The sequence below is a fragment of the Catharus ustulatus genome, chromosome 21, assembly GCF_009819885.2.
Source record: "Catharus ustulatus isolate bCatUst1 chromosome 21, bCatUst1.pri.v2, whole genome shotgun sequence".
Classification (NCBI taxonomy): Eukaryota; Metazoa; Chordata; class Aves; order Passeriformes; family Turdidae; genus Catharus; species Catharus ustulatus.
The window spans coordinates 6,352,941-6,380,065 of record NC_046241.1 but is presented as its reverse complement, the minus strand read 5'-3'; the positions used below and the strand labels follow the sequence as shown (position 1 = coordinate 6,380,065).

At 56.0% G+C, this 27,125-nt stretch overlaps 1 protein-coding gene across 2 annotated transcripts; it reads right to left on the bottom strand.

The window, feature by feature from the left end:
- On the bottom strand, positions 1 to 27,125 carry ASS1 (argininosuccinate synthase 1). Of its 2 annotated transcripts, none has more exons than XM_033077728.2 (15): positions 27,045 to 27,125; positions 24,589 to 24,700; positions 24,072 to 24,140; positions 23,660 to 23,848; positions 21,753 to 21,809; positions 21,257 to 21,331; positions 18,309 to 18,379; positions 17,902 to 17,932; positions 13,123 to 13,213; positions 10,972 to 11,056; positions 9,931 to 9,995; positions 5,983 to 6,114; positions 2,462 to 2,618; positions 787 to 852; positions 1 to 313 (listed from the first exon to the last, which is right to left on the bottom strand). In XM_033077728.2, exons 2-15 carry the CDS (start codon positions 24,694 to 24,696, stop codon positions 259 to 261), a joined length of 1,251 nt encoding a protein of 416 aa, XP_032933619.1. In that variant the 5' UTR covers positions 24,697 to 24,700; positions 27,045 to 27,125; the 3' UTR covers positions 1 to 258. The 2 variants fall into 2 exon arrangements, with proteins under 2 accessions (XP_032933619.1, XP_032933620.1); XM_033077729.2 differs by having other exon boundaries at positions 27,049 to 27,106.

Here is a 27,125-nt window from a genome sequence, read left to right as displayed (position 1 = left end):
TAAAGCTCGGCTCTCAATGCCGGACCCCGCGCGTGGCTGGGGGTTTATTTCTTTCCCCACTTCTCTTCCGATGGACAAACCTATTTTTTTTTTTTTCCCCCCCGATTGCATTTCACTTGCAGCCCCGTAACAAAGCCGTCACCTCCGCCGCCACTCCGCTCCAGGGAGACGAGTTACAATTACAAATTGCCACCACAATTAGCGCTACTTCTTAGAGAAATTAGAAAGGGGAGCGGCAGGCTCGCGTGCGATTGATTGCTATTCATCCTGCTTTACGGTGACCTTGCTCTGGAGACGATGATATTCCTTCAGCCTGGAAACCGGGATTTAAAAAAAAAAATAAATTAATTGTAAATTAACAGTAAGAACACACATTTCCTTTCAATTAATTTAAGCAGAATGAGGGGGCGTGAAGAGCAGGCGTTTGTTAAGGCCTGTACAGTTTAATTATTTTTTTTTTTCCTCCACGAGATAATGTAATTAATCTTAGAGGAGTCGGGGGGACACGGAGGATCGGGGAGAACAAAGCAGTTAACAGGCAACGGAAAAATTAAGAGCCCATTATGTAAATGCAGCGTGTTTTCCAGCCCTGGAGCTGGGAGGGGTCTGAGAAATAAGTAAAATAACGAGGCTGGCGGTGCTGGGGAAGGCTGCAATTAAACAGGGCTGGTACTGGGGGGGTGGTGGCACCCCAGTGCTCAGGGGGAGCTTGGTTCACCCCCAGAGGCTGAGGGAGGAAAGGGAAGAGCCCCGGGGTGCTGGGGAGGGTCCCCTGACCCCACAGACCTGAGCGAGTTGATGTTGATGAAGCCGGTGGCGTCGGCGGGCTCGTAGTCCCCTTGCACGTTCATGCTGCGGGGAGAAAGGCACTGTCACTGCTGCAGGATTCCTGCAGGGAACTGGGGCTGCCCTCGGGAAGGGAGAGGATGTGGGGGACCCCAGAGCTGTGTGCTCCCAGCTGCTGCAGCCCCCTCATTGCTGCTGGCTGTGGGGGCTCAGGTCAGGGTCCCTGCCTGGTCCCTGTCTGCCCCTGCCACAGACACAGCCCCAAATTTCCCTCCTTGGTCCCATCATCATCATCATCACCCTTCCTCCCCAGGCTCCACAGGCCCTGCCACAGACACAGCCCCAAATTTCCCTCCTTGGTCCCATCATCATCATCACCCTTCCTCCCCATGCTCTGGCACTGCTCTGGCACTCCCCCTGTTCCAGAGTAATCCCACAGGTGTGGCTGTGCCATGGCAGGCTCCAGGAAAGGGATGTGATCCTGGGCAGCAGACACTGCCCTGGCATGAGCAGGACTCCAGCAGGGACATCCCCACCCTGGTGTGGGGGTTCATGGAGCTGGCAGCCCATTCCTCAGTGCAACACTGAGCACATCCCCTTTCCCAAGGCAGCACCCACCCACTGAATCCCAACTCCAACAGTTTCCTACATCCCCAAAACACACGGCTCATTTCCCAGAAACCACAAACCTTGAAGGAGGAAGTGGAGGGAAATAAAGAAGAAAAAAAAAAAAAGAAAAGAAAAAAAAGAGTTTACAACGATTTTACCTCCCCTGACGGGCTACAGAAAAACCTCTGTGCTTTTATTTTTGCTCATTCGAGTGGTTCTGACCTGCTCTATAATTACGTTACTTTCTACCTACTGTGCAGAGGCATTTCCACACAGCTCTGCCTCTCACAGCTTTCTCTCGGGTTCCTGTGACGCCGTCACTCAAAGGCTTTCAAACCAGCGATGTAGAAATCAAAAAGAAAAGGAAAATGGTTGGAGACGCAGGGAGAATAAGTGCCCCTGCTTTTCTCTCCCTCTCTCTTTTTCCTCCGTCCCACCCCCCTCTATCCTCCTTTTTTTTCTTCCCTCTTTTTTTTTTCTTTTTTTTTTTTAATACTTTATTCATTTAATCTCTCCAAGTGAGAGAGCGAAGCATAATGAAGGGTTGGGACGGATTATTAGGAGCTGTTGATTTTGAGGGGGAGGGAAGGGAGGAAAAAAAGCCAGAGAAGAGAAAGAGAGAAGATAATTTGACTCCGACTGATCTAAACTCATTCGGGTGTATTTATGGCTTATAAAGTGTTTACAGAGATTGAAAGGAGTTGAGGGAGGGCTGAGGGGGGAGCGAGCAAGCGAGAAAACAACACGAAGGAAAAGGGAAAAGTCAGAGGGGAAAAAACCAATATTGACTTGAAAACATGGCTCGTGCTTCGGCTGGGTGCGGGGCTGGGCCTGTGGTGTCACTGGGGATGGGATGGGATGGGATGGGATCCATGGGATGGGATGGGATGGGATGGGATGGGATCCATGGGATGGGATGGAATCCATGGGATTGGATCCATGGAATGGGATGGGATGGGATGGGATCCATGGGATGGGATGCGATGGGATCCATGGGATGGGATGGGATGCGATGGGATGCCCTCTGTCACTACTCCTGCCCACCCTGACCCCCAGCCCCACTCACCTGACCAGCTCCTCGTTGTACAGTGACCGTGGGGACTCCCTGCCCAGGATGTAGACCTGGCCCTTGAAGACGGAGAGGCGCACGGTGCCCACCACCGGCTCCTGCGAGCGCCCGATGCACTCCCGCACGAACTCGCACTCAGGGCTGTGCCAGAAGCCTGAGGACAGGAGATGGGATCAGCAAGGGGTTTGGGGAAGGCCAGAGGGGCCTGGGCACCCTAGAGTTGTCCCCAGGTTAGGTCTTACAAGGCAGAGCCTGGGTAATTCCCAGGGGAAGGGATGCAATTGCAGGGCTGGGAGAGGAAGTGAGATGCTGGGACATGCAGGTTGAACCATGAGGGGTGGAGACCTCACGTGTTTCCCTTCTCCTGGTGGCCTTCAGGAACCCACTGGGAGAAGAGGATGGAACAAACCAGAAACAGGCCATGGGGCCGTCCTAGTTCCAGCTCTGCTGGGCAGGGGCGATCATGCAAACAAATTTGTTAAGTAGGTATGAGAGTGCTACTCAAAGCCCAGCATCTTGGGAGGGCCAGGTGGAGACAGAGAGATGGATGCAGAAATGGGGAGGGATCACCTCCCAGCCCCCCAAGAAGGGGATGAGCCATTCTCCCCTAGGACAGGCAGAGTAAGGTCTGCTCCAAAGGGCCAACCCCAGCCTGTGGACTGTATCCCCACAGGAATACTTCACCCCCAGCAGCTCTGGGAAGGGAAACCCCCTCAGCAATGGGGGTCCCAGTGGGGCAGTCACCCCAGGAGTTCCCATTCCCCATCCCAGAGGGATGCAGAGCAGAGTGCTCCCCCAGATCACACAGCTGGAGTGACTCTGGGGCTGCACTGGGCTGTGCTTTGGGGCACAGGTGTCTCAGCAGCCCCAAGTGGGCTCTCCACCTTCCCAGCCCCCCCAAAGTCAGAAAGGTTCAGCTTGTCCCTGAGGAGCTGATGGGACACAAGGAACCAGTGCTGGTACCCCAGAAATCTCCTTCCAAAACTCCAGCCCTGGCTCCAGTGGGGACAGCAGCCCCTGGTAGCCCAAACATGCCCAGAAGAAGCCCAGGCTGGATGCTGGGGTGACGTGTGGCCCCCCAAACACATCCTGGGGGAGCAGCACTGCAGGTGCATGGAGGAGCTGTGGCCCTGCCTGCCACCCCCACACCCCTCCTGTCCCTAAGTAGGGTTATTAGCCAGAGAGTCCTCGGAGACCTGGAATAAAGCCTGGGAGATGCAGAAGGAGATAGAGGTGGGGAAAGAAAGAGACCATTCACCGCCCTCGGGCATCCCCGGTTTTATCTCTCCCATCTCACACCGGTGCCCTCTCACCTTTCCCTTCCCAGCTGGGCTCTGGGGCCGAGGCCATTAAAGAAACAAACAATTTCTTTTGTTGTTTGGCCTCGGCAGCCCCTGAGCAGGGCTGTATCCTGCAGCCCTGTCCCCAGGTCTGTGTGGCCCTGCTCTAAGGCACAGCACCATGGCCCTGCAGCCCCTCTCACCAAACACAGCTCCCTGAACTGACCCCCCTCAGCTGCTCCACCCCAGGGGGGGCTTGGGGACCCCTTCCCTAAAATCAGCACCAGTAGGAACCACAGCTCCAGGCTAACTCCTTTTCTTGGTCCCCACCCTCCAAGCACAACTCTTCAAGTAGCAGGGCAGATGTAAAAAAACCCTGTAAAAATAAACCCCGGGCACATTAAAATAATAACCAGCTGCTTAAATCCTGACTCTGACAGCTCCAGGTGGGAGGAAGCCTCTCCCCCTCCCACCCCCCACTGCAGACTCTGGAAGCGATCCCCCTTAATGACCTTCCCACCATCCTGCCCTAATCACGGCGCAGGCAGGGGGACAATGGCATTTCCGCACCTGGAAAGGACGGAACGGGCTTCAAAGCCACCCCTCCACAATGGGATCAATAGGAACAGGGGGAAGATAAACACTAATTCTCCTTAAAACTGGGCTGGCTGCAATAATGAGGTGTTAAAGGAAGGTGAGCTGGAAAGCCTGGCCTCGGGCACGGGACCCACGGGTGCTTATTGCACCCTGTTGGGGCTGTTCCTTGGATTCGGGATTGGCTGGCAGGGAAGTTTAGGACCAAGCTGGAAATCCCTGGGGATTCCACACGTGGAGCCAGAGAAACAGCAGCCTCTGCCTTGCAGATGTGGGGAGGGAGAATTTAAATCGTGATTTAACCTGGTGGCTGCACAACAAGCGAGTGGGTAAGAATAAACAAACAAACAGGTCTATGCTGAACTAAAAAAAAAAAAATAGTCAAAAGAAAGGCAGCCCAGGTCAAAGTCTAATAAAAATGGCCAGAGGCAAGAGTGGCACCAGAGAATGAATGAGGGGCTGTGATCCAAGAGGAAGGTGAAAAAGGCTTCTGCAGACCCTGACAGGGCCCTAAAATATGATTTAAGCCACAAAGGGGCTCAGGCATTAAATATGAGTTGCTGAGGAAGATGCAAGAGGAAATGTCCTTGGAATAGAGGGTGACAAGCACTGGCACCAGAAACTGCATGGGAGAAAAGCCTGAGCCAGTCCTACTGGATTATAAATATAACCTGGGTCAGGTTATTTCCAGGGTATATTCGCATACCACAGGAATCATCCCAGCCCTTGTGGTTAGAAACACCTGAAAAGTGATGGGAAGAGGAGCTGGGAGGCTGAGAAATCAGGGCCTGCAAATGACAAATGTCTGGCCATGGGGCAGTGGGGTCTCCAGGGATGACAGCTCTGGCTAGTGGGTTTTGAGCCCATTCAGGGAGTTTTGGGCTAATCCTAATTCCTTCAGTTTAGCACCAGGGACCAGGCTGGGGTGGATCCACCCCAGGGCAGTGCTGGTTCTCCTGCCAGGGTGCCAGGCCAGGGAGCTGCTCCCTGTGGCACAAGGGGAACACTGAGCTGTGACCCCTCAAACCCAGCCCTGGATCTGGTGCTGTGGCTGCTCCACAGGAGGAAGGACAGGGGTGAGCCAGCTCATTCCTTACGGCTCCCAGCCCTCTCCAGGCTGTGCTGTCCTGTCCCAGAGCGGAGCCCCAAGCCGCAGTGCCCCTGTGTGGGCTGTGCACCACATAGCACAGCCAGGACCCTCCATCCCTCCTGTGCCACACTGCCAGGGCACAGGGACAGCCCTCCAGCTGCACATGCCCTGGCAGGGTTTGAAGTTTGAATGCTCTACATCCCAGTGTGCATGAGGAGAAGGCAGAGGTGGAAGGGGTTGGGGGTGAGAGCTGGGGAAAGGTGACATGAGAGAGGCAAAAGGATGGTGGATTACACCTGAATGTGCTGCTTGGGGTGAAGTGGTGGCACTGGGCTGGGAGAGGTGCTCATGGAATGTGGCATTGCCTCCAAAGGCAGGCAGGAACTCCCTTGGCAGGAAAGCAGGCACAGTGTGGGGTTTTATCAGCCCAAACCCACCCTTCTCCCCAGGAGAAAACCCACACCTCAATTTTACAACCAGTGGGACCTGCACCTCCAGCAGCAATGAGGGAGGATGAGGAGGATGCTGCTGTGGCAGGACTGGACTGTACCTACCGTTGTACACCAGCTCTGAGAATTTCAGGGAGAGTCCCTGCTTGATTTTCCGCACTTCCCGGTCCATGGTGAAGGCCTCGATATCTAAATGCGCGTGGTATAGGATCGTTCCTGCTGGGGTCTCATAGATACCTAGCCATTTTTCCAGGCAGGGGGAAAAGCAGAAAAAGAGAGAGAAACGAATGAGACCAAAACTGTCAGCAAATGACAAAAAATAATGACTTGGCTGACAGAAGGAGCCGTGGTCGAGCGCATTCAGTCTCAGCTCGCTGTAAAATGCATCTGTCATTATATTCATGCTGGGGCCGAGACAGTCCACTCCGCACCTTGCGGAGAAAATTTCTAGATTCCCCTCTTTGAAGAGGCACTCTGACGAGGCTAAATGACAGGGTTTGGGAACCGATCCCCCCACCCATCCGTGCCCAACGGTCTGCGGCTGAAAACCTGTAATTAACAGAACGAGCGGGGCACAGGCATGGGGAGCGCAGGGCCTGAAATTCCCTCCTCTCCCCTCGGCTGCCGAGAAAGGGCCCCGAGCATCCGCTGGGAAGCAATGAGGCTACCTGGGGGCTGGGAGGGCAACCTCCTTTGGGGTTGGCAGGGCCCCCCCAGCCCCTTCCTGCTGCCCCCCCCTCCAATTGCACAATTGGAGATGGAGGATGCTTAATTATTTCGGCAAGCTGCTCCTTTGTTCCAGCCGTTCAGGGCTTGTTTTGTGCAGGATGTTGTTTGTGCGTGTGGCTGTTCGGTGTTTAAATACAAGTATGGCCAGGCAGTTCTCCTGTCCGTGTTGAAATGTTGTGGGGAAGTGCTGAGCTGATCTGGCAGTGAATACACGATGGGGAAGGCTGTAACCTGTCCACAGCCAGGGCTGCTCCACCAGCACATTCCTGTCCCCTGGGGATGGTCCCTCCCCAGTGCTGGGCATCTGCTATGGCACAGTCATGGGAATGGCAAAGGGCACAAAGGAACCCCGTAGGAAATTGTGCCCGCTGAAGGAGATGTGTCCCCAAACCAGCCCCAGCCCCAAGAGAGGCTGAGGGGAGCCCACAGGGCTCAGAACTTCACCAGGCTCTGCTCTCAGTGCCCTGGAGAGCGGCACAGGCTCAGCAGTGTGGCCACAGTCCCACAGGTACCACAGCAGCCACAAGTGCAGCAGCCCAAGCCTCCAAGCCTCCTCCATCCATCACACCTCATCCCAAGCAGTGTCCATGACTTCAGTACCCTACAGGCACAGGTCTGACTGTCCCAGAGCAGAGCCAGCCCCTCCTCTCCAGCCACCCCAGCGATGGTGCAGCTCAGGTGCTCACCAAACACCCATTCCCTCGGGACTGTGGGAGCAGACAGCCAAGTTAACACCAAACCCCAGCTGTCCCCATGGGCACAGCAGTGACACAGGGGCACAGGGAGCTGAGCAGTGACACAGGGGCACAGGGAGCTGAGCAGTGACACAGGGGCACAGGGAGCTGCTCTTTGCCCCCTCCAGCCCCTGACTGTGGAGCTGAGCCCATCACTAACACAATTAATATTCCCTCTCCTTCCCCTTAGGAGATGTTAAAGCCAGTTTGGGCTGAAGATTTGGGTACGTGCCTTGACCCCCAGCTCCTGCCCCTCTGTGGGTGCTGGGAGGCAGGACCAGAGCGTGTCAGCTGGGCAGAGGGGAGGGCAGCTGACAGCCACTCTCCAGCCTCACCACTGCCGAGGAGACAAGAGACACCTTCAAAGTGACACCCGCAGCATCTCCAAGTGTCTATTTTCATCTCCCCATGTTTACAGGAAAAAGACAGAGGTGTCAGCACTGCAGCCCAACGATGCTTCAATCACCCCATAATTACTGCTGAGGAAGGGGGGACATGGAGGGAGGCAGCCAAGGAGACAGCTGCCGCTACTTAAAATTTTCTAATTTGTAACCTCGGCTGTCACTTCACCTCCATCCGAGCAATTTTGCTGCGCAGAGTGCAGGCTGTCACTCCCGACGTCACCGGCGGGACGGGGAGGGATGCGGTGCCGTGCCCATGAGAAAGCGATGCCCAAATTTCCACCCCTGCTCCAGGGCTGAGGCTGAGCCTGGAGGCGAGTTTGGCTCCCTTGCAGGGAAGTTTTCCACTTTCCTCCTCCATCAGCTCAACGCATCCAGAGGAGGAAAGGGAAAAAGGAAAGAGCCAAGGGGAGGAGAAGCCCCAGCCGACAGCGGCGCTCAGCTTTTAGCAGCGGCCGTCCCCCTCCTTCCCTCTTCCTCCCCACTGATTTCATTTACTTCACTTAGTTAGCCCCCCTTCGGAGTTAAAAAGATAATTTGATAATGAGGATGTAGAGGGAGGGGGCGGCCGGGCCGTGCCCCGCTGCAGCCCCCGGCCCAGCCGTGCCCCCCGAGCGGCTCTCCTGGCACCCTGTCATTAGCCACCCCCTCCCACTAAAACAAATAGGGCAAAACCGAGTTAATAGGGTTTGAAAGGCTGCTGCCGGTGCGTCCCGTGCGCCCCTCGCCCATTAAAGCCTTAACGAAGTACAATTAGGAGCTTAGTAAAAATCAATGCAAACGAATTTTTCCTCTTCTCTGACTTGCTGGGACTGGGGGATGAGGGAGAGGAGGCACCTTCGCTGTCACCTCCATCACAAGGAAAGCTCTGACCATGCTGCTGCCCGTGCCTCAGTTTCCCCTACAGAACCCCAAATCTGCACACTACTGGGGTTTAAAGGATTGTCTCCTCCAAGTCCAGCTCCCATCTCCTGCACCATCGATCCTAAATCCATTTGGGGGGTCCAAAATGCTCCAGGCAGTGCTGGGGTCACCCTGAGCTGCTCTGCACCCCAAAACCCTGGGAGAGAGCAGGTACCCACAGCACCCTCCTGCTCCCATCACCTCGCAGAGCAGATTTCTGGGAGGTTTCCCTTCATCCCAAGAAGCCAACCAGGGCCAGGATCCTGCTCAAAGCAAGGGGGGAGCCACCCCAAGGTCTGATCCCCGCAGCGCTGTCCCCAGACCCCCCTGGCACACAAACACGGCAGCGATCGCTCGGCGATGTCACGCAGGAGACAGACGTGACAGTTAAATGGGCTTTAGAGAAATTATTAAATGCTGGAAGGGTCACTAGAGCGTGTCAGTGCCTCTTAAAAAAATAAAATAGATTTTGACAAATTACTCAGCATCCTGCATGCAAATGCGCAGGCTGGAGTGTGTGGGTCAGGGTTGAGGTTTTTTCTTCCTTCTTTTGGTTTTAATTTGATTATTCAAATTCAGATCAAATGATTTGGGGTTTTGTTTCTTACCTTATGGCTGGGAGGAACACTGCAGGCTTAGTCTTACCAAAATATTTACTGTTGTCCTGCACAGAGGGCAAGTTTAAAGACAGGAAGCATCTAATTAAGTATTAATGAGATTTAAAACAGAAGAGTTGGAGCAAGGAGTTGGGAAACGATATTGAGCCACCTCCTTAGTTTTGCACAGGGCTGCTCACTGCCTCCAGAGGTTTCCAACGGAATTGATCCCGATGGAAGATCAATATTTGGAGACATGGACTCAAAGATGTGTAGATAAATCAAATATTTGCTTTAAAAAAAAAAAAAAAACAAAACACAAAAAACCAGTAACTTGCATCAGCTTCCTGCAGTTTGTACAGGTATTGGAGAGTCTGGCACCATCCAGGGGCACATCCCCACACAAGCCCCCAGCCAGGTGTGATTCCTGTAGGGACAGGTCTCACCTGGAGGTGCTGGGACCCCCGGGCTGGTGCCAGCAGTGGCACTGGGGGGCAGCTGCTGTCATTAGAGAGCACCAAGGAGTCCCTGTCACGGGGAAATCTCTGCCAAAAGCTGATGGGGAGGGAAAGGCTGAGTGCTGTTGGTGTGACCTGACCCAAAGCACCTCAGGATTACTGAGCACCCACCATATCCCACCACAGATTTCCCATTTTTGGGTTTTTTCAGGGCAGGGCAGGGCAGGCTCACCTCTGGACTTCATGCCAACGAAGCGATTCTCCACGATGTCAATGCGCCCAACCCCATGCTTGCCCCTGTGAGGAGAAGGGAGGCTGCAGCAGTCCCAGGTGGGTCAGAGGGGTGCACAAACCCCAAATAACAGCAGGCCAGCCCCTGAGCAGCACTGCTGACCATGAGCAGGGACCCCAGGGAAAACAGGTGATAAAGAAATGGATTTTTCTCTCCACCAGTCTCTCACATGTCACTGAGGCCAGCAGTGCTGCAGGCAGCCGTGTCACTTAGGCCACTGGAAAATAAACTGGGCAAGGAGACAGGACATGCCACAGCACATGCCACAGAAGTATTCCCAAAGTTTGAAAACTACTTATTAACCATTAAAAAAGTGAACTAAGTGGAAAAGTTCATTCCCATTCACCACCAGGAGAATAAAGGCAGAGGCACAGAGGAGGATGGCCAGGGACTGGGTGGCACTTGGGAGAAGTGGGTCCCCTCACGGGTGCTGCAGCATTTTTGGGAAAATTGAGAATGGTTCTGTGCCAGCAGCAGCAGGAACTGAGCATGGGGTGGCACAGGAAAGAAAACCCCAAAGCAGCTGCTGCTGTGCAGACAGGAATAGAAAAGAGCAATGAACCTGGCCAGCTGGTCCCCATGCCCCAAAAAAGTCAACTCTCCACACAAAAAGGACACTGAGCCCTCTTGGAGAGACAGGTAAGATGTCAAAGCAGGGGGACAAGGACAGGACTGAGCTGGGACAGGAAGGAAAGGGTGCCCTGCAGTGGGTGAGGCAGCTGGGGCACACAGGCAGCCCTGAGAATGTTCAGAGGACTTGTGAGCAAAACCCTGGGCTATTTATACCCTCGTGCTCCTGGCCTTGCTGCCTAGCTCTGCTTGCTGACATTTATGGTACAACTGGGACCAGCTGGGGCCATCCCATCACTGACCACCATCCCTGGGCTCATCAGGACGTGTCTACTGTGAGCATCCTGCCTCCACCCCACCCTGGGGGTGCTGCCCTTGTCCCCTCTGCCAGCCAGCCAGGGTGGCACTCACGCGATGTCGTTCAGGTACACAAAGAGCTCCAGGGCTGAGGAACGAGTGGCTCCATCCCCAATGTTGGTGACCTTCACTGGGACACCTGCAGAGGCGGGGAGAGAGGATGGGCAGGATCAGCCAGTGTCAGGATCCCCCTGGAACATCATCCCGTGGGCGTTAAATAGATGTGACAGATATGAACTCTAAATAACTTCTTAAAAAGGCATATCCAAGCTGGTGCGAGGGGGAGGCGAGGGGAGGGGGACCCACCTCGGGAGAAGGAGTGAAATAAATAAATAAAAAAGGCCATAAAAACGTCACCCCCCCTTTTCCTCTCTCTCCACCCTCTCTTTTTTTTTAGGGCCTGTGAAATTGCAACCAGGCCCTTAACTAATTGAATTTCACGCTCCGCAATTGTCTTACAGCGCAGCACCTTCTGTCCCACCAGCCCTTGATGGGGAGGGGGGACAGAGTGACAAATGTGTGCCCCCCCACCCTTCTCCCCTGGCCAGCACGGGGGTGTCTGGGGGGAACCCCCACACCGGGGCTCTCCTGCTTGCACACGCACGCACACGCACCCCGCGGCGGGGAGCTCCCCGCCATGAATTAATTATTGCACCTTTTCTTTCTTTATCCCCCCTTAATTTTTTATTTTTTTTTTAAAGGGGCACCGGGCAGGAGCAAAGCAGAGCGGGGTGGTGGTGGTGGGGGGGGATGCTGAATAGAAAGAGGCATTTTTCTTTAGCGGTGTGAAATGAGCAATAAATGTATTAGGAAGCTGACAAGGGGGCTGCGGGGCCCACAAAGAAAAGCGGTGCGGAGTTGGAGGCTAATCCCCCCTCCATCTGCCCTCCTCATTACCATTTAACGCACTATCAGTTGCCAATCAGCCTCAATGCCTCCCTTTCTAGTCTTTATTATATAGGCGCCCGCAAGAGCCCTGGCTGGTGATGGGGGCTGTCAGCTCCCCCCCACCGCCCCCCCCTTAAACCCCCTATTTTCCTGGGGTTTATAAACTCAGTTGTAAATTGCTATTAAATGTAAACTCGCGGCAATAATGAACCTTAAGCTGCTTCTCGGCGTGGGCCCCCCCACCCCGCGCCCTCCCCTCGCCCTGGCTCTTTCTCTCCGCATCCTCCACCGGGATATTGGCCGGGGTCCGCTCGGCGAAGAGCCGACGTTGTCGGGGCTGTTGTTGCTGAAAGCTGCTTAGCCTTTGAAATAGTTAATAATTAGATTAAAACTTCAAATAAATTAACTAGGGGCTGAATGGGCCGCCGGGAGGGGGGCTGCTCCTCGCAGGGGGATCATTAGAATGGAGCAGGGAGGCTGGCGGTGGGGAGGGGCTGTCCCCTCCCAGCAGGGTCTCCCCCCAGCCTGTGCTGGGCTCGCCACTGCTGCCAGGATGGAGGGTGGCACGGGGATGGCTGTGGAGGTGGAGATGCTGCCCAGGGTCCTCTCCTCAGTGCTGGCTCTGAGGCTGGGCCCTGCCGTGTGTCCCCAGGGATGTACGGGAGCATCGCTGTCTCCTTCATGACAGCACCACCAGCCAAATTCTGCTGAGTGTCCTGTCTCCATGATAGCATCACCAGCCAAACCCTGCTCAGTGTCCTGTTCCCTTCATGATAGCACCACCAGCCAAACCCTGCTGAGTGTCCTGTTCCCTTCATGGTAGCACCACCAGCCAAATTCTGCTGAGTGTCCTGTCTCCATGATAGCATCACCAGCCAAACCCTGCTGAGTGTTCTGTTCCCTTCATGACAGCACCACCAGCCAAATCCTGCTCAGTGTCCTGTCTCCATGATAGCATCTCTAGCCAAACCCTGCTGAGTGTCTCCCCAGCTGCTACCTTGGCCAGCATCCCCTGCATGCCCTCAGAGCCACCTGCAGGAGAGGGTCCCCTGTGCCCACTGCACCCTGATGGCAGGTGAGGGTGCTCAAACCCCTTTCCACTCTCAGGGAGGTTCCAGAAAGCCCCTGAGATTTAACCAGAGCCCCTGCACACCTCAAAGAGCCCTGGGGTGCTGCAAGCACCACCCCCAGCCCCGATGTCAGGAGTCAGGACTCGCCCATCTGCCCCCAGCTGCCAGAGAAGCCCAGTCCCAGCTGGGAAGTGGGGCTTGTCTCGGGGGCCCAGGGACAAGGGTCTGGCAGCAAGGAGGTTCTTACCCCGCTCAAACTTGATCTCCAGCACGTCTGGGGTGTCGGGAGATTTGGCCGGATCACAGGTCTTGGTGTAGAGCCCGGGAGGAGCCTGGTTCTGCAGGGAGAGGGAGAGAAGAGGGACAGTCAGTGGCATTGTCATGGCCAACACTGCTGGCAGCCCCAACCCCAGACTGAATCCCCCATCCCAAAAAGCACATTCCCATGCCAGGAGTGCATCCTCCATCCCAAAGCACATCCCCCTGCCAGGAGTGCATCCTCCATCCTAAAAAGCACATCCCCCTGCCAGGAGTGCACCCTTCATCCTAAAAAGCACATCCCCCTGCCAGGAGTGCATCCTTCATCCTAAAAAGCACATTCCCCTGCCAGGTGTGCATCCTCCATCTCAAAAAGCACATCCCCCTGCCAGGAGTGCATCCTCCATCCTAAAAAGCACATCTCCCTGCCAGGAGTGCACCCTTCATCCTAAAAAGCACATCCCCCTGCCAGGAGTGCATCCTTCATCCTAAAAAGCACGTCCCCCTGCCAGGGCTCCATCCCCCATCCCAAAGCACATTCCCCTGCCAGGAGTGCATCCTTCATCCTAAAAAGGTGTCCATCCCCCATCCCAAAGCACATCCCCTGCCAGGGGTCCATCCCCCATCCCAAAAGGCAGGACCAGCACGGCGCAGCACCGACGCTTACCGGGGGCCCTGGGAACAAAGGGGTTGGCAGAATCAGCCAATTTTTCCCCTCAACTTGATCTCATCTTTTCCTCCAACGCCCCCACAGCTGGAGGCGGGCTGGCTGCGGAGAAGCAAGTCAGGCAGGGAAAAGCAGGACGCTGGCAGCGGGGCGGGCGGGTGCCCGCACATCCCCGCACCGAGCCCGGCTCATTCGGCACTGACCGAAAAAACTAATGAGGAAGGCTGACCCCAGCAGGTGCTCCCGGCACACCGGCTCTTTCATGGTGTCCCCGGGGTTAATACACACGGGGGAAAATAGAGCAGCAAAGCAAAAACCCATTTCAGAGCACATCAACCTTTATGTATATATATTTTTTTTTCCCTGAGATTTATAGGGAAGAAGCATCTTATCTCCATCAGAGCCAGGCCAGCAGAGGCTCGGGTGCCGATGGTGAATTGCTGCAATTGAAGTGCGTGCCAGAAGAAGCGGGGAGGGGGAAAGAGGGGGGCGGGAAATGTAATATAAAAAAGCTTTCCGTCCCGGAGAGCAAATGCTTTGCAATTTCACATGGCCCCTCAGCACTCACCCATGATGCGACGGCACAGGCTGACCCCAAAATACTTTCAGAGCTGTGTTTGTAAACTCCTGCCTCCAGAGGGACTCCCCACCCAGCCACAGCTCCGGGAGGGGGAATGGAGGCACAGAGCGCCCAGGGCAGGTGCAGCACCAGGGAGAGTCAAGCAGACTTTTAAAGGTGCCAAACTGGTATTTCCCCACTCAACCCAGCTGGACAGAGCTGGAGCTCTGGGGAACTCTGGGCAGGGGGTCCCTGCCTGCATCCACCCACCCAGTGCCTGGCCCACACTCTCCCTGTTCCTATTTTCCCTTTCAGAGCACAGTTCTTCTGCTCTCTTCATCAAATCATGGAAGAGTTTGGGGTGGAAGGGACCTTTAAATGTCCCTTTTCCCCCCTTATCTTGCTTTCCAGCAAGGAAAATAATGATAACATAAAGCGAGTTAGGGGAAAAAGTCCCATAATAATCCAACCAAAAGTGATTGCTCTAAAAAACAAACAAAGAAATTTAAGCCTTTTAAAGGGAAAGTTAATTTCTAGAAGTTTTCATCTAGTTTTTTTCCAGACAGGCAGTAAGAATTTTAGCGAAAACTTCAATTTTTTTTGGTCCAAATGTATTTACATTTGCTGGATCACTGCCAGCACCTGAGGGATCCCCACACAGCTTCAAGCACCCCCATCCCCCCCTCCACACTTGGGGGGACCTCTCGCCTCACCCCAAACCTCGGGGTGCAATCCCAACACCAACCACAGCCACATCCTGGGAATACAGGCATAGCTACCCAAGCACTCACCGCAGCAAACCCCTCCTCAGTTCCCATTTCATGTCATTTTTGCCCCTTTCCCTCGTTTTAAGGTAGGCAGGCACATCTCCCCCGTGCCCCCACGCACAGATTACACGGGCTGTGGATTTCAATTTTACATCGTCTGGCCTTTCCTAGCCCTGATCACACTTATTAACTAGATGAACCTGTGAGAGATGATGAAAAACTTTGAGTTCAAAAGGAAAAGGTGGAAGGGGGTGGGAGAAAAAATACCGGAAAGTATTAAAAACTCTTTACTAAACATTGGAAGTCAAAGTCAGGTAGTTTCCAATTTTCCGAGCCAACTATGAAAACCCCTATTAAATAAAATAACTAAATAGAAATAAAAGTGACATTTGGCTTGCATTCCATCATTACGGTGTGAGTCTGTCCTCTTTTTATTCTCTCTCCTAAAAGCACAGTTCAAATGACAAATAGTTTGTTGCAGTGTATCAATGCCTTCTATTTATCCCTCCCCGCAGGGGGGCTAGTCCTGCAATGTCATCTTTAAAGGGGAGAGAGGGAAAAAAAACGGGGGGGGGGAAAGGGGAAAAAAAAAAAAAAGGGAAGAGTGTGTGGAAAGTGAGAGAGGGAGGGGGGAAGAAAGAAGCAAGAAAAACGGGGCAAGAAGAGAAGAAATTGGAAGCAAATGGTCCATGAAGTAAACCATGATGCAGAGCTATCGATGCCGCAAATGGTTTATTCATCCGGCTGATATTGTTGTGCCCGGGACTGAATGAACTCTTTCAGAGTGCCATATGAAGTTAAAGCAAGTAAATTTCTATCTTTCTCCACATTAGCTGCCTCATTGCCCTTCAATCGGGCCTCACAGAGGCAGAAAATAGCTCAACCATCTGCTTTCAAATCCCTGCGTTTGGCAGGTCCCGGGGGTTTGGGGAGGGGAGCCCGCCGTGCCTGGCACCCCGGATCTTGCCACGGCCACCTTGTGCCCAGCACCGCTTCCCGAGCCGGGAGGGGACAGCAGCGACGGTGACAGCGGTGACAGCAGTGACACCGCGCTCCAGGGAGCCACCTCCTAGCACTGGCATAGCGAGAGGGGCAGAGGATGCTCGGGGATGGGGTCAGCCCCATTTTCCAGGCTGGGTTTGGGAAAGGAACGGGAGAAGGAGAAGGAATGGGAGAAGGAATGGGAGAAGGAATGGGAGAAGGAATGGGAGAAGGAATGGGAGAAGGAATGGGAGAAGGAATGGGAGAAGGAATGGGAGAAGGAATGGGAGAAGGAATGGGAGAAGGAATGGGAGAAGGAATGGGAGAAGGAATGGGAGAAGGAATGGGAGAAGGAATGGGAGAAGGAATGGGAGAAGGAATGGGAGAAGGAATGGGAGAAGGAATGGGAGAAGGAATGGGAGAAGGAATGGGAGAAGGAATGGGAGAAGGAATGGGAGAAGGAATGGGAGAAGGAATGGGAGAAGGAATGGGAGAAGGAATGGGAGAAGGAATGGGAGAAGGAATGGGAGAAGGAATGGGAGAAGGAATGGGAGAAGGAATGGGAGAAGGAATGGGAGAAGGAATGGGAGAAGGAATGGGAGAAGGAATGGGAGAAGGAATGGGAGAAGGAATGGGAGAAGGAATGGGAGAAGGAATGGGAGAAGGAATGGGAGAAGGAATGGGAGAAGGAATGGGAGAAGGAATGGGAGAAGGAATGGGAGAAGGAATGGGAGAAGGAATGGGAGAAGGAATGGGAGAAGGAATGGGAGAAGGAATGGGAGAAGGAATGGGAGAAGGAATGGGAGAAGGAATGGGAGAAGGAATGGGAGAAGGAATAGTCAGGCTGGGCGCGGGTCAGTCCCGTGCTATCTGAAGAAATGAGCACCCATCCCTGTGCCAACCACTCTCCGTCAGGAGCAGACCCGGCTCTGCAAAGCCTGGCCCACAGCCACCCCTCCGGAGGGCACCAGAGGAGCAGCGGGACCCCCTCCCCACCTTCCTCCTCCTCTGGCCCCGCCGCAGGCACGCGTCAGCCCCGCTGCGGGAGCGGCTGCGGGAGAGGAGCTCCAGCGGCCCCGCTCGTCCCCGCCTGCCTTCCCCTCCTCTCCTGGGCTGTCTAATTAGGGCTGATGGATAGTTTGAACAGCGGTGACCCGCTGGAGCACGAACAGCGCAGGCAGGGCCAGCAGGACCACGAGCACGGCTCGGAGCGGGCCCGGGGATGGGCTCGGAGCGGGCCCGGGGATGGGCTCGGAGCGGGCCCGGGGATGGGCTCGGAGCGGGCCCGGGGATGGGCTCGGAGCGGGCCCGGGGATGGGCTCGGAGCGGGCCCGGGGATGGGCCCGGGGATGGGCTCGGAGCGGGCCCGGGGATGTGGCGCTGTCACCGCCAGCGCCTGGCCCCAAATCCCTGTTGGTAGCCAGAGTTGGTGGCCCCATAGGTGCCCACAGGGTCTCCAACACCGCCCATCCAACGGGAGGTTTTACCCCAGGGATAGAGGGGTGGGAAGGCAAGGAGGGCTGGGCGAGCTGCAGGGGACGCCCCGAGCTCTGCCCGCCGCCAGCAGCTCTGTCCGTCCCACCAGCACCGCGCCTGTCTAATTGCTCCTTTATTGCCGCCCCGCGACATTGTCCCCTCCGGTGTCACCCTGGAACGGTCCCTTCCCCATTCAATTAACGCGCCGGGGGAGGCGGCGGAGCCTCCCCGCACACTCGGGCGGCCCCGCCGTGAAATTCCCAATTAGGCTGCAAAGACTCGAGACGCCCCCAGCCCGTGGCTGCCGTGATCGATTACCTTGGGGTTCTCCAGGATCCCGGCTTCGTAGCTGCAGCAGGCAGGGAAGGAGAGAGAAGTCACTGCAGCATCTGCAACTTGCAACCCCCAAAACCCGCCGGGAGGAGACCCCCGATCCCACCCACCCCATGAGGATGGACATAGGGACGCGTTATGGATTCCCAGAGCATTTTAGCAGCAGCTCTGAAAGGAGAGCCAGGCTTAGGAGGGTGCAGGAGATGAGTGCTGCCACTTGGAATGTGGACAGCTAGATAAAAAAGGGAGGATGGAGGGTTTGGTGTCACCCATGGTCAGCTGGGACAATAGGTGTGCAAAAGGCTGTTCTGGACATGTAGCTTGGAGGGGACTGGGGTTGCAGATCCCAGCTCCTCACCTCATACGAGTTCCCCACCTGCCCAGCTCCTCACCTGATGTGCATTAGGTTCTCATCCATGCTCCAGGGCGTCTGAGGTGTCACAGGCACGGGGATCCCATGTTTCTGCCAGGAAAGGGAGTGGGGGTAAGGCAGCCTGCAGGCAAAGCCAGCCCTCATCGGTGCTGGTTCATGCAGGATCAGCCCTAAAAACTCAAAGGCACAACCCATGGCCACCAGCAGGGCAGCACAGAGCAAGGTGGGCACCCTGACACACATCAGCTCCCACCTCAACAGGGCCACCAGGGACACAGTGTGGCTGTGGGACAATGGCCATCCCAGCCCTGCCACAGGCTGAGAAGGGGCCCCAGAGCACCCCCTGAACCCCAGAGATGGGGACACCAGCAGAGAGGCTGCCTGCTTTCCCTAGGCCCAGGGCCAGGATGGTGCAATGCTCTCAGGTGGTGGTGGAGTTGGTGGGGTGCTCTCTGCAGGGCCAGGAGCTGAACTTGATGACCCTGTGGGTCCCTTCCAACTCAAGATGTCCCACAATTCTATGACTCCCCCAGCCAGGTTTCTCAGCAAGGGGAGGTGACACCGGGATCTGAGTTCCCAAATCCACAGGATGCTCTACAGCCTAAAGAGGAGTAATGCTCTGTCATGGGGGACAGCAGCACATCCTCACAGCCTCGTGCAAACACATGGGGAAGCAGACACACCCCAAGCAGGTGGCAGTGTCCCTCTGAGCCTGGGCACCTCGAGCATGCCGTGCCCAGGGATGTGTGGCCTCACACCAGCTGCCTCCCCAGCACAGCGTGCAGCACCGAGCCCAGCTCCCTAACAAGGTCACCAGCGTGCTCATTTATCCACTGACACTTCAATGGGGGAAATTGCCTGTGAAGAGGAGGTGAATACGTGGGGGAATTAGCAGGAGAGGTGATGGCAGCATGCTGAAAACTGCTGGAGCCAGTGGTGACCTCCGTGCCAGGACACAGGGCCACAATGTGCCAGCTGTGGGGTGGCCATGGCAAGACAGGCTCCCACTGAGCCTTGATGTGTCTGTACAGCCCATGCACTGCTGGGCAGCTCTGGAATTTCAGTGTCACCACAGCAGGGACAGCAGTCAAGGGCTCAGCTGGGGACAGAGGAGAAGGGGCTGAGTGTGCATTTCTTGTTTGTCAGGAACAGGGCAAGGAAATGCTTGTGGTTGTTGCGTCACAGCCCTCAAATCATCACCTGAGATGGGAACAAGGTTCTGAGATCTCCTAATGCTGCAGGGGGGCTGACTCAGCCCTGCTCCTGGGGTGACATGGCCTCAGGCTCATGGGTTCTGTTCTGCTGGTTCCTCACCATAATTCCAGCATAGGGCCAGCTAGGACCACCCAGTATCCAGTCTAGACCTCCCCTGGCACAACTTAAGGCCATTTCCTCTCATTCTATCTTGCATTTGTGAGAAGAGACCCACCCTTGGCACACCCATCTCACCTGGGGTGTACAAACCCATCTTCCAGACCTGAACACCCAGTGATCTTGAGCTGACTGTGCCCTCAGCCTGCCCTCTCCTCTCTCTGCCTCCTCCTGGCAGCTGGGGAAGACAGTGCTCCCAGCCCATCTCAAAGAGAATCCTCCAGACCCAATATCTACAGAGCCTAGGCAGTCTTTGCTGAACCAAAGATGCCAGGAACAAAAAGGGATTTTGTTCTCAGCTTCAGACCCACCTGTGGTGAGGCTAATTCTGGAGCAACATCCAGGACAGCCTGGCCATTCTCATTAAGGTGAGAAGGGAGCAGCCACTGGCACAGATTTGCTGCCAGAGCAAGGCTGGCTTCAGCCCCTGGGCAGCAAATTCATGGACAGAGCTGTGCCACAGTGAAACAGATCCTCACTTTCCCTGGAACCAATGGAGCCCCAAATATCATCATTTTCTAATTAAACATTATAATTTTCTGATTCCCTCGGCACCAAGGTGAGCACATGTATGTGCTCAAAGGACCTGGCCATGCATCTCCCTCTCCTAAGGATGAAAAAGAAGGGAAACCACCTTTTTTTTGTAACAGATAACCAAAGACCGAGAAGTACTTAAACCCTCACCCCACAACATTTTGCTCTTGGAATGGGGCCCCAATCCATTTCATTTCCCTTTCTCCCCCCTTCCAAACAAACAAAACAATCCCCACAACCAAACAAAACCCCCCAAACCCAAAACACATGTTCCATTTTCCATATAATAAAACCACGGTGCTCTTAATAACTCCCCTATTTGACAATTTGTTTGGCAACATATGGAAAGCTCTCGTAAACTCTCCCCTTCATAATACAACGGCAGATGGCAAACACAATCCTCAACACGCCACTCTCTCCCAGCGACCCTAATGGGCTCAGAGGGCTCCTCACCCCACGCCACATCCCTCCAGCTCCACGTCTTGCCTTCCCAGAGATTACCCAGGCAGCTATTTAAAAACTGCAGCAATTTTCTGGTTTATGCACAGAGCTGACTTTTCCCTTTTGATTGATTGAGCCGAGTTGTCAAGCATTTCCATGAAGTCGCTAAAAAAGAAAGGTACCCTGGTGGGCACATAAAAACCTGATGCAAAACTTCTAGCATGTTTTATTGTAACTTGTACTTCAAAAAGGAAGGGACAACAAAGGTGATTGTGTTTGCTTTGTCTGTTACACAAGTCAGGGAGCTGGGACCTGTTTCCTTGGAAAGTGGGTTACAATTAACAGCCAGGTAATTATGGGGCTTTTAGAAAGGAAGGAGAAAAAAAAAATAGAGAAAGGGGGTGGGGGGAAAACCCTGACCAGGAGGCTCCTAAGTGGTGCTGCAGGGGTGTTGTGCAGGGTGTGCTGCTGTCACCCACCACTCATGGTGACCATCCTGTGGTGACCCCGAGCATCCCACGGCCACTCCAAGAATCCCATGGCTACCCTGAGCTTTCACAGCCACTCTGAGCACCTTCTGCTGCCCTGGGCATCTTGTGGCTACCCCACACCAGCTCCTACCTTGGCATAATCCATCAGCTCACGGCGTCCAGGGAAGCGCTGGTAAAACGCGGGCAGCCTCCACGGCGCCACAACCTGGCAGGAGGGCAGGGACAGGAGATGAGAAACCCCTTGTAGCCCCTGGGCCCCTCTGCCCCTGCGAGCCAAGGGAGCCAAGACCCACAGGGTGTTTGTCCCCCAGCTGAAATTCAATCTCCCAGCACAAGGTGGGAGTAAACCAAACCCCGACCCTAACCAGGCACTGGATGCAAAAGGGAAACAGGCAGCATCGATTATCCAGCAGCTGCCTTGGTACTGGCTCCTCTGTGGCCTCATGGTGTTTGGGGTAAAAAATAGGTCAATTAAGGATCATTACAGCCCCCTGAAATGCCAAAACGTCGCTGCGTGCAGCTGGTGGCTTGTTAAAGTGAGGCAGGGCCGTTTGCATCGGTGTTAAAACAGAATTCCCAGCAGGAGCCCGGCAGTGGGGAGGCAGGGGAGGGTTTGGGTGCCTTACCTTGATCTTGGGACACAGGGCATAGCAGCTGAGCTCGAACCGGACCTGGTCATTGCCCTGAAACACGAATGGGAGGTGCTGAGGGGTCACCCCAGCCCAGGGTGTGACAATACACACGTTCAGCCCCTGAGGAGCTGCTGGGCTCCAGTCACAGCTCCCAAATCTCTGTCCCACAGGATCATTCCTGGTCCCTCTCCACAGCTGGTTTAGACCCCAACCCACGTTTCTGTAGCTCCTGTTAGCTGTGTGTTCAAACCAAATTTGGGTATTTTTTTTCCCCAAAGACATCAAAGGACAAAAACGAAGAGGGCAAGGTGGGGGTAAGACCACAGTGAGCAGAGGGATGCAGCATAATAAAATCATGAAATAAGAATAAAATAAAAGCATAATAAATCAGCCCTAGCTGATTAGGTCCCACTAATGAGTCCAGGTAGCTGGGGAGGGGCAAGGAGCAGTAGGAAGGATGGGAATTACGAGCACTTCCAAGGGAATAACTCTCACTGAAACCCATTTTGCACCCTCACCAAGGGGCGTTAGGACCCCCACTCCCCTCCATCATCCTGGAGGATACATTTACACCCGGGCTGGGAATTCCCGAGGGACTATTACACACAGGCGAGTACATCCAGCAGAGCACTCATTTCCCTCGCAGCCCCAGAACTTCCATCTGCTCCGGCAGCGGGGACACCCAGATGGTCCCACTTAAGGCTCCGCAGCCGGCTCGAGTTACCCGCAGTCGGTCCCTGCCTGTGCCCGCGGGGTAATGGCTTGGGGAGTGCAGGCACCGAGGGTGGCCCTGCCAGCCGGGACGGCTGGTGGCACCCGGGAGCACAGGGGACACCATCCCATTGGGGTGTGTTAATGCAGGGCACCTTTGAGCTGGAGCTTTCAAGAAAAGCCCGTTAGGGATGGATAAGAGGGACAGAAAGGGGTGCAGCAGGAGGGACAGAGTTATTTCAATCATGCAGCCCCCCCCAGCTGCCCCTCTGTCCCATCCCCTGGGTGCTGGCAGCCTCCTGGCTGCATTTATCATCTCCTTTCCATCAGAGTCCCCACCGTGGGGACCCCCAAACCCTTTGTGACCCCCCCAGGGAGTGACCCCGCCTGACCCCAAGGCACGGGCTGTGGGAGGAGGAGAAGGAGGCACCCTCAGGTCCTGGGTTCACCCACTGAGCCCTCACCTGCCCCCGGTGTTCCCTCCTGGACTGGGCAGCTGCTGGAGGAGCCGGGGGTCACCCACGGTCACGTCTCGCCTGTCCCACCACGATCCCGAGGGGGGATTCCCCCTTTCCAGGAGGGGCTGGCCCCGAGCATCCCTTTTCCACGGTCTCTGGCTGCCTCTAGCGGCAAAGTGTCCTCCCTGCGGCCAGAGGGGACAGCGGGACCAGAACAACCGGGATGGGGACAGGAATGGGGACAGGGACCGAACAGCCCGGGCAGGGACTGGCACAGCCGTGACAGGGACAGGAGTGGGGACAGGGACCGAACAGCCCGGGTAGGGACTGGCACAGCCGGGATAGGGACAGGAGTGGGGACAGGGACTGAACAACCCGGGTAGGGACTGGCACAGCCGTGACAGGGACAGGAGCGCGGACAGCCACCAGGGATGGGGACAGGTGAGGGCTCAGTGCAGGGACAGAATCTGGGACAGTCGCACCTATTCCAGGACGCCCCTAACCATGCTGGGTTGTGCTGGCTCGGTCACAGCCCTAGCCCAGCCTCAGCATTTTGAAATTGCTGCCAGGAACAGAGGGTTCAGCTGTGACTCCAACCTTCCCAACAGCGAGACGGAACCGAAATCGGGCACAGAAATCCCAGAAGCGAGAAGGAAGTGTTGAAACACGGTTGAGGTTTGCACAGTCCCCACAAAGCACCCACAAACCGCCCTGCCCCGTGTCCCCCCTCACCTTGCCCGTGGCGCCGTGGGCGACAAACTGGGCTCCCTCTCTCTGGGCGATCTCCACGAGCTTGTGGGCGATGCAGGGCCGTGCCAGGGCTGTGCCCAGCAGGTACCGATCCTCGTACAGGGCGTTGGCCTGAACTGCCGGCCAGATGAACTTCTCCACGAACTCCCTGCTCACGTCCTCGATGTAAACCTGCCAGCAGAGGGACGATCCTGATGGAAGGGTTGCTACGGGGGAATGCACTCCTCTGGAGTTTTAGGGACAGTGCAGTGAAAAGACTGTCTCGCTTTTCCTAAATGCTGCTTAAAGGTTTTGGGGCAAAACCTCTGGAGAAGGGAGTTCCCATTGGCATGGCTGTGTGTGAGACCCCAGGGCTCACCCCCATGGTGGGCAGCAAGGGGAGGGACATTGGTACCTTCTTGGCCCCCAGTGCCAGAGCTTTCTTTCGTGCTGCCTCAAAATCTTCCTTCTGCCCGATGTTGGCCTGGAAAGCAGGAAAAATAAGTGTGAAACCAGACCACAAAACCCAGTGCAAGCCCAGTTTGGCACAGGACTTCGTGCAAGGTGTGACAGAGCCATGGTGGCTGGGCTTGAGGACACCCAGGATGGGCAGGAGGGGAGTTCTACCCCGTGAGGTGGATATCTCAGGGCCATGCCCCCCTTTGCCAGGCCCCTTGGCTCTGCCCTGATTCCCTGCCTTCATTAGCAGAGGGTCATTAGCTGGCAGGGACAGGCTGTGCCACACAGGGCTGGCAGCCCAGCAGAGCAGCAGTGAGCTGGGCCATGGCTAACCAGTGTGAGCAGGGTCACCACCACAGCCACACACACACCAGGACCCCCCAGTGCTCACCCAAGCCCCCCCAGCCCAATGGCCCTGCACCCCCCATCCCCCCAGGCCCAGTTCCTGGGGCAGGGCTCAGGGCAGAGCTCACCAGGTAGGCGACAACGTCGTAGCCCTGCTCCTTCAGCCACACCAGGATGCAGGAGGTGTCGAGCCCCCCGCTGTAGGCAAGGACCACTGTGCCCTTGGACTGAGCCATGGTGCTGCCAAAGCAAAGGAAAAGGAGGTCATGATGCCACCAGCCACGGCATCAGGAAGGATCAGCTGAAGCAAGAGCCCTCCCAGGCTGCAGGGAGCCAGGCCAGGGCTGGGGGCAAAAAGAAAAGCCACAAGTCTGTGACCATGGCCAGGCTGGGGCTCTCAGCCAGGGAGGACACCCTGCCTGTGCACTAACCTGTGCACCTGGTGGTGGCTGGACAACAGAGGAGGCAGTTTTGGAGAAAAGGCAGTTTTGCTCTTACCTTTTCTCAGTGCCGGCAGCCCCAGCACAGCCTGCCCCACGCTCTGCACGTGCCCTGCCCTGCTGGGGAGCCGGGGCTCAGGCGCAGGCGCCCTGCTGTGGCAGAAGCAGAGCTCAATGCCCGGCTCTGGCACGACCCAGCACTGCTCTGGCACGACCCAGCATGTCCTGGCCCTCTGCAGAGCTGCCACAGGCTCAGCTCCCAGGGCCCATGAGGACAGCAAAGGCTGGGGGGGCTTGGCAGCATCCCCCAGAGCCCAGCCCAACTCCAAGTGTAATTAATGCTTGCAGGGCATTGGTTCTAATTGTGCTGCACGTGTTTTCTGCCAGCACACAACACCTACGTGGGGATTCAGCACCCCTCACCCTCCAGCCAAGGGTATCAGACTAGGATACAGGACTTCAGCCAACAACAGGAGATGGTGAAGGACACAGCAGCCTGGATCTCAGGGGAGGGTTGGGCAAGAAGGGGCTCTGGACTGTCCCTGCTGTCCCTGGGCCAGGCTGTGAATCCCAGGGCCCCACGAAGAGGCGATGCCAGCTGACCCTTGGCCGGGGGAGGCGGATGCAGAGCCGGCCAAACCCTGTCCTGAACAACTTCCACACTGGTGCTGCCAAGCCAGCACAGCCCTGCTCCTGCAGGCCGGGAAGGCGCCGAGCTGGGTGCTCCAGGCTGGCCCACCCAGCACCTCTCCCGGCAGGTTATGGCTGTGGTTACACCGGGGTGTGCCCCAGCATCCCGGTCCTGCCAGCATCCCACAGGGTAAGGCTTGGAGCCAGCCAGGGGCAGGCTCTGCCCTGCTCCTGCTGGGTTCTTTTGAGGAACAAAGGGGTCTGGCAGCCCCTACCCTGCCCTCCGAGCCTGCCCCTGCCCGTCGGGCTGCCACGCAGGCAGCACCCGGTGCCCAGGCTTGTGCAAGCAGCATTTCCCTGCTGGTGGGGCTGTGCCAAGCTGGGTCCCTGCCCAGCGAGGTCCAGCCGTCCCTTCCTCACCGGGGCATTTACAGGAAGGCAATCGCAGTTCCCAAAACGGCCCAGCCCAGCCCCGACGCTGCGGCTCCTTTTGAGAACTTCCCTCCTTTAGTCCCAAATTCATCCCCGCTGTGGCCACCAGCATCGCTGCAGTGGTTGCCAGCCTGAGTAAGCACCTCCGAGACCGGGCATACTCGCCCTACAAGTGGCCCGGCAGGGCGATAGGGAAATGCTCCAACCTTTGCCTGCTCGGACACGTCCCGATGTCGCAATGCCCGAGGGGCCTGGGGGCACCTTGTCCTGGAGACGCATCCTGCATCCCAGAAAGGGGGTGGGGACATTCCCAGCTCGGGAAACAAGGCTCGTGCCAAAACCGCCTGCCCAGGAAGGGAGAGCCCCGACGTTCCAACGCTCGGTGGCAATAAATCAGAGCAAACAAAGCTCGGTGAAGGGGAACGCGGCGGGACTTTCTCAGCCCTTATTATTATTCCGTGGCAATTTCCGTGTGAGTTGGAGCAGGGATTTTACTGGAGAGACTGGGGCTGCCAAAGGGAAACCACGCTTTCGGTTTTAAACTAAAAGAAATAAATATGAAGAGGGAGGAGAATAAAAAGGCTGAAACTTTGGTAAAGAGAGGAGCTGTCTTGGCCAGCCGGGCTGGGATGGAGCAGGCAGGAGGGGCAAGGACAGGGGCAAAGGCAGGCAGGAGGGACAGCAGCAGCTTTTCCAGCAGAGGCATGTGCTCACTGGTGCTGGGGTTTACTTCAGCATCACTCCTCCAGGTCGTGGAGGTCCCATCCTACCCCCCAAAATCCCCAGAGCAGAGAGGAGAGAGCATGAAGTGGCACCAGCTGAGATTTCAGTTCCTGTCCCTGAGGGTGGCCAAGGGACCCTCAAGGAAATGGGACTCACTTGGAAACCCCCTGCCCATCCCAAAGTGAGCGAGGAAGGGCTTGACTGCAGTCTGGGAAGGGGCTGGCACCCCACTGCCCTGCTCCAGCACCCAGGGGTGGAGGACACTCATGGCTGGGTGAAAAAGGGACAGAAAGAATGAGGGGACATCCCCCAAGGCAAAAATTCCCCTTTCCCCTCTCCCCCCTCACGCCCACACTCACGCAGTCCCGGTGTCCGGCTGCCCTCGGTGCTCTGGTCCGGTGCCTGGAGCATCCTCCCCCTCCTCCTCCTCCTTTATGAGC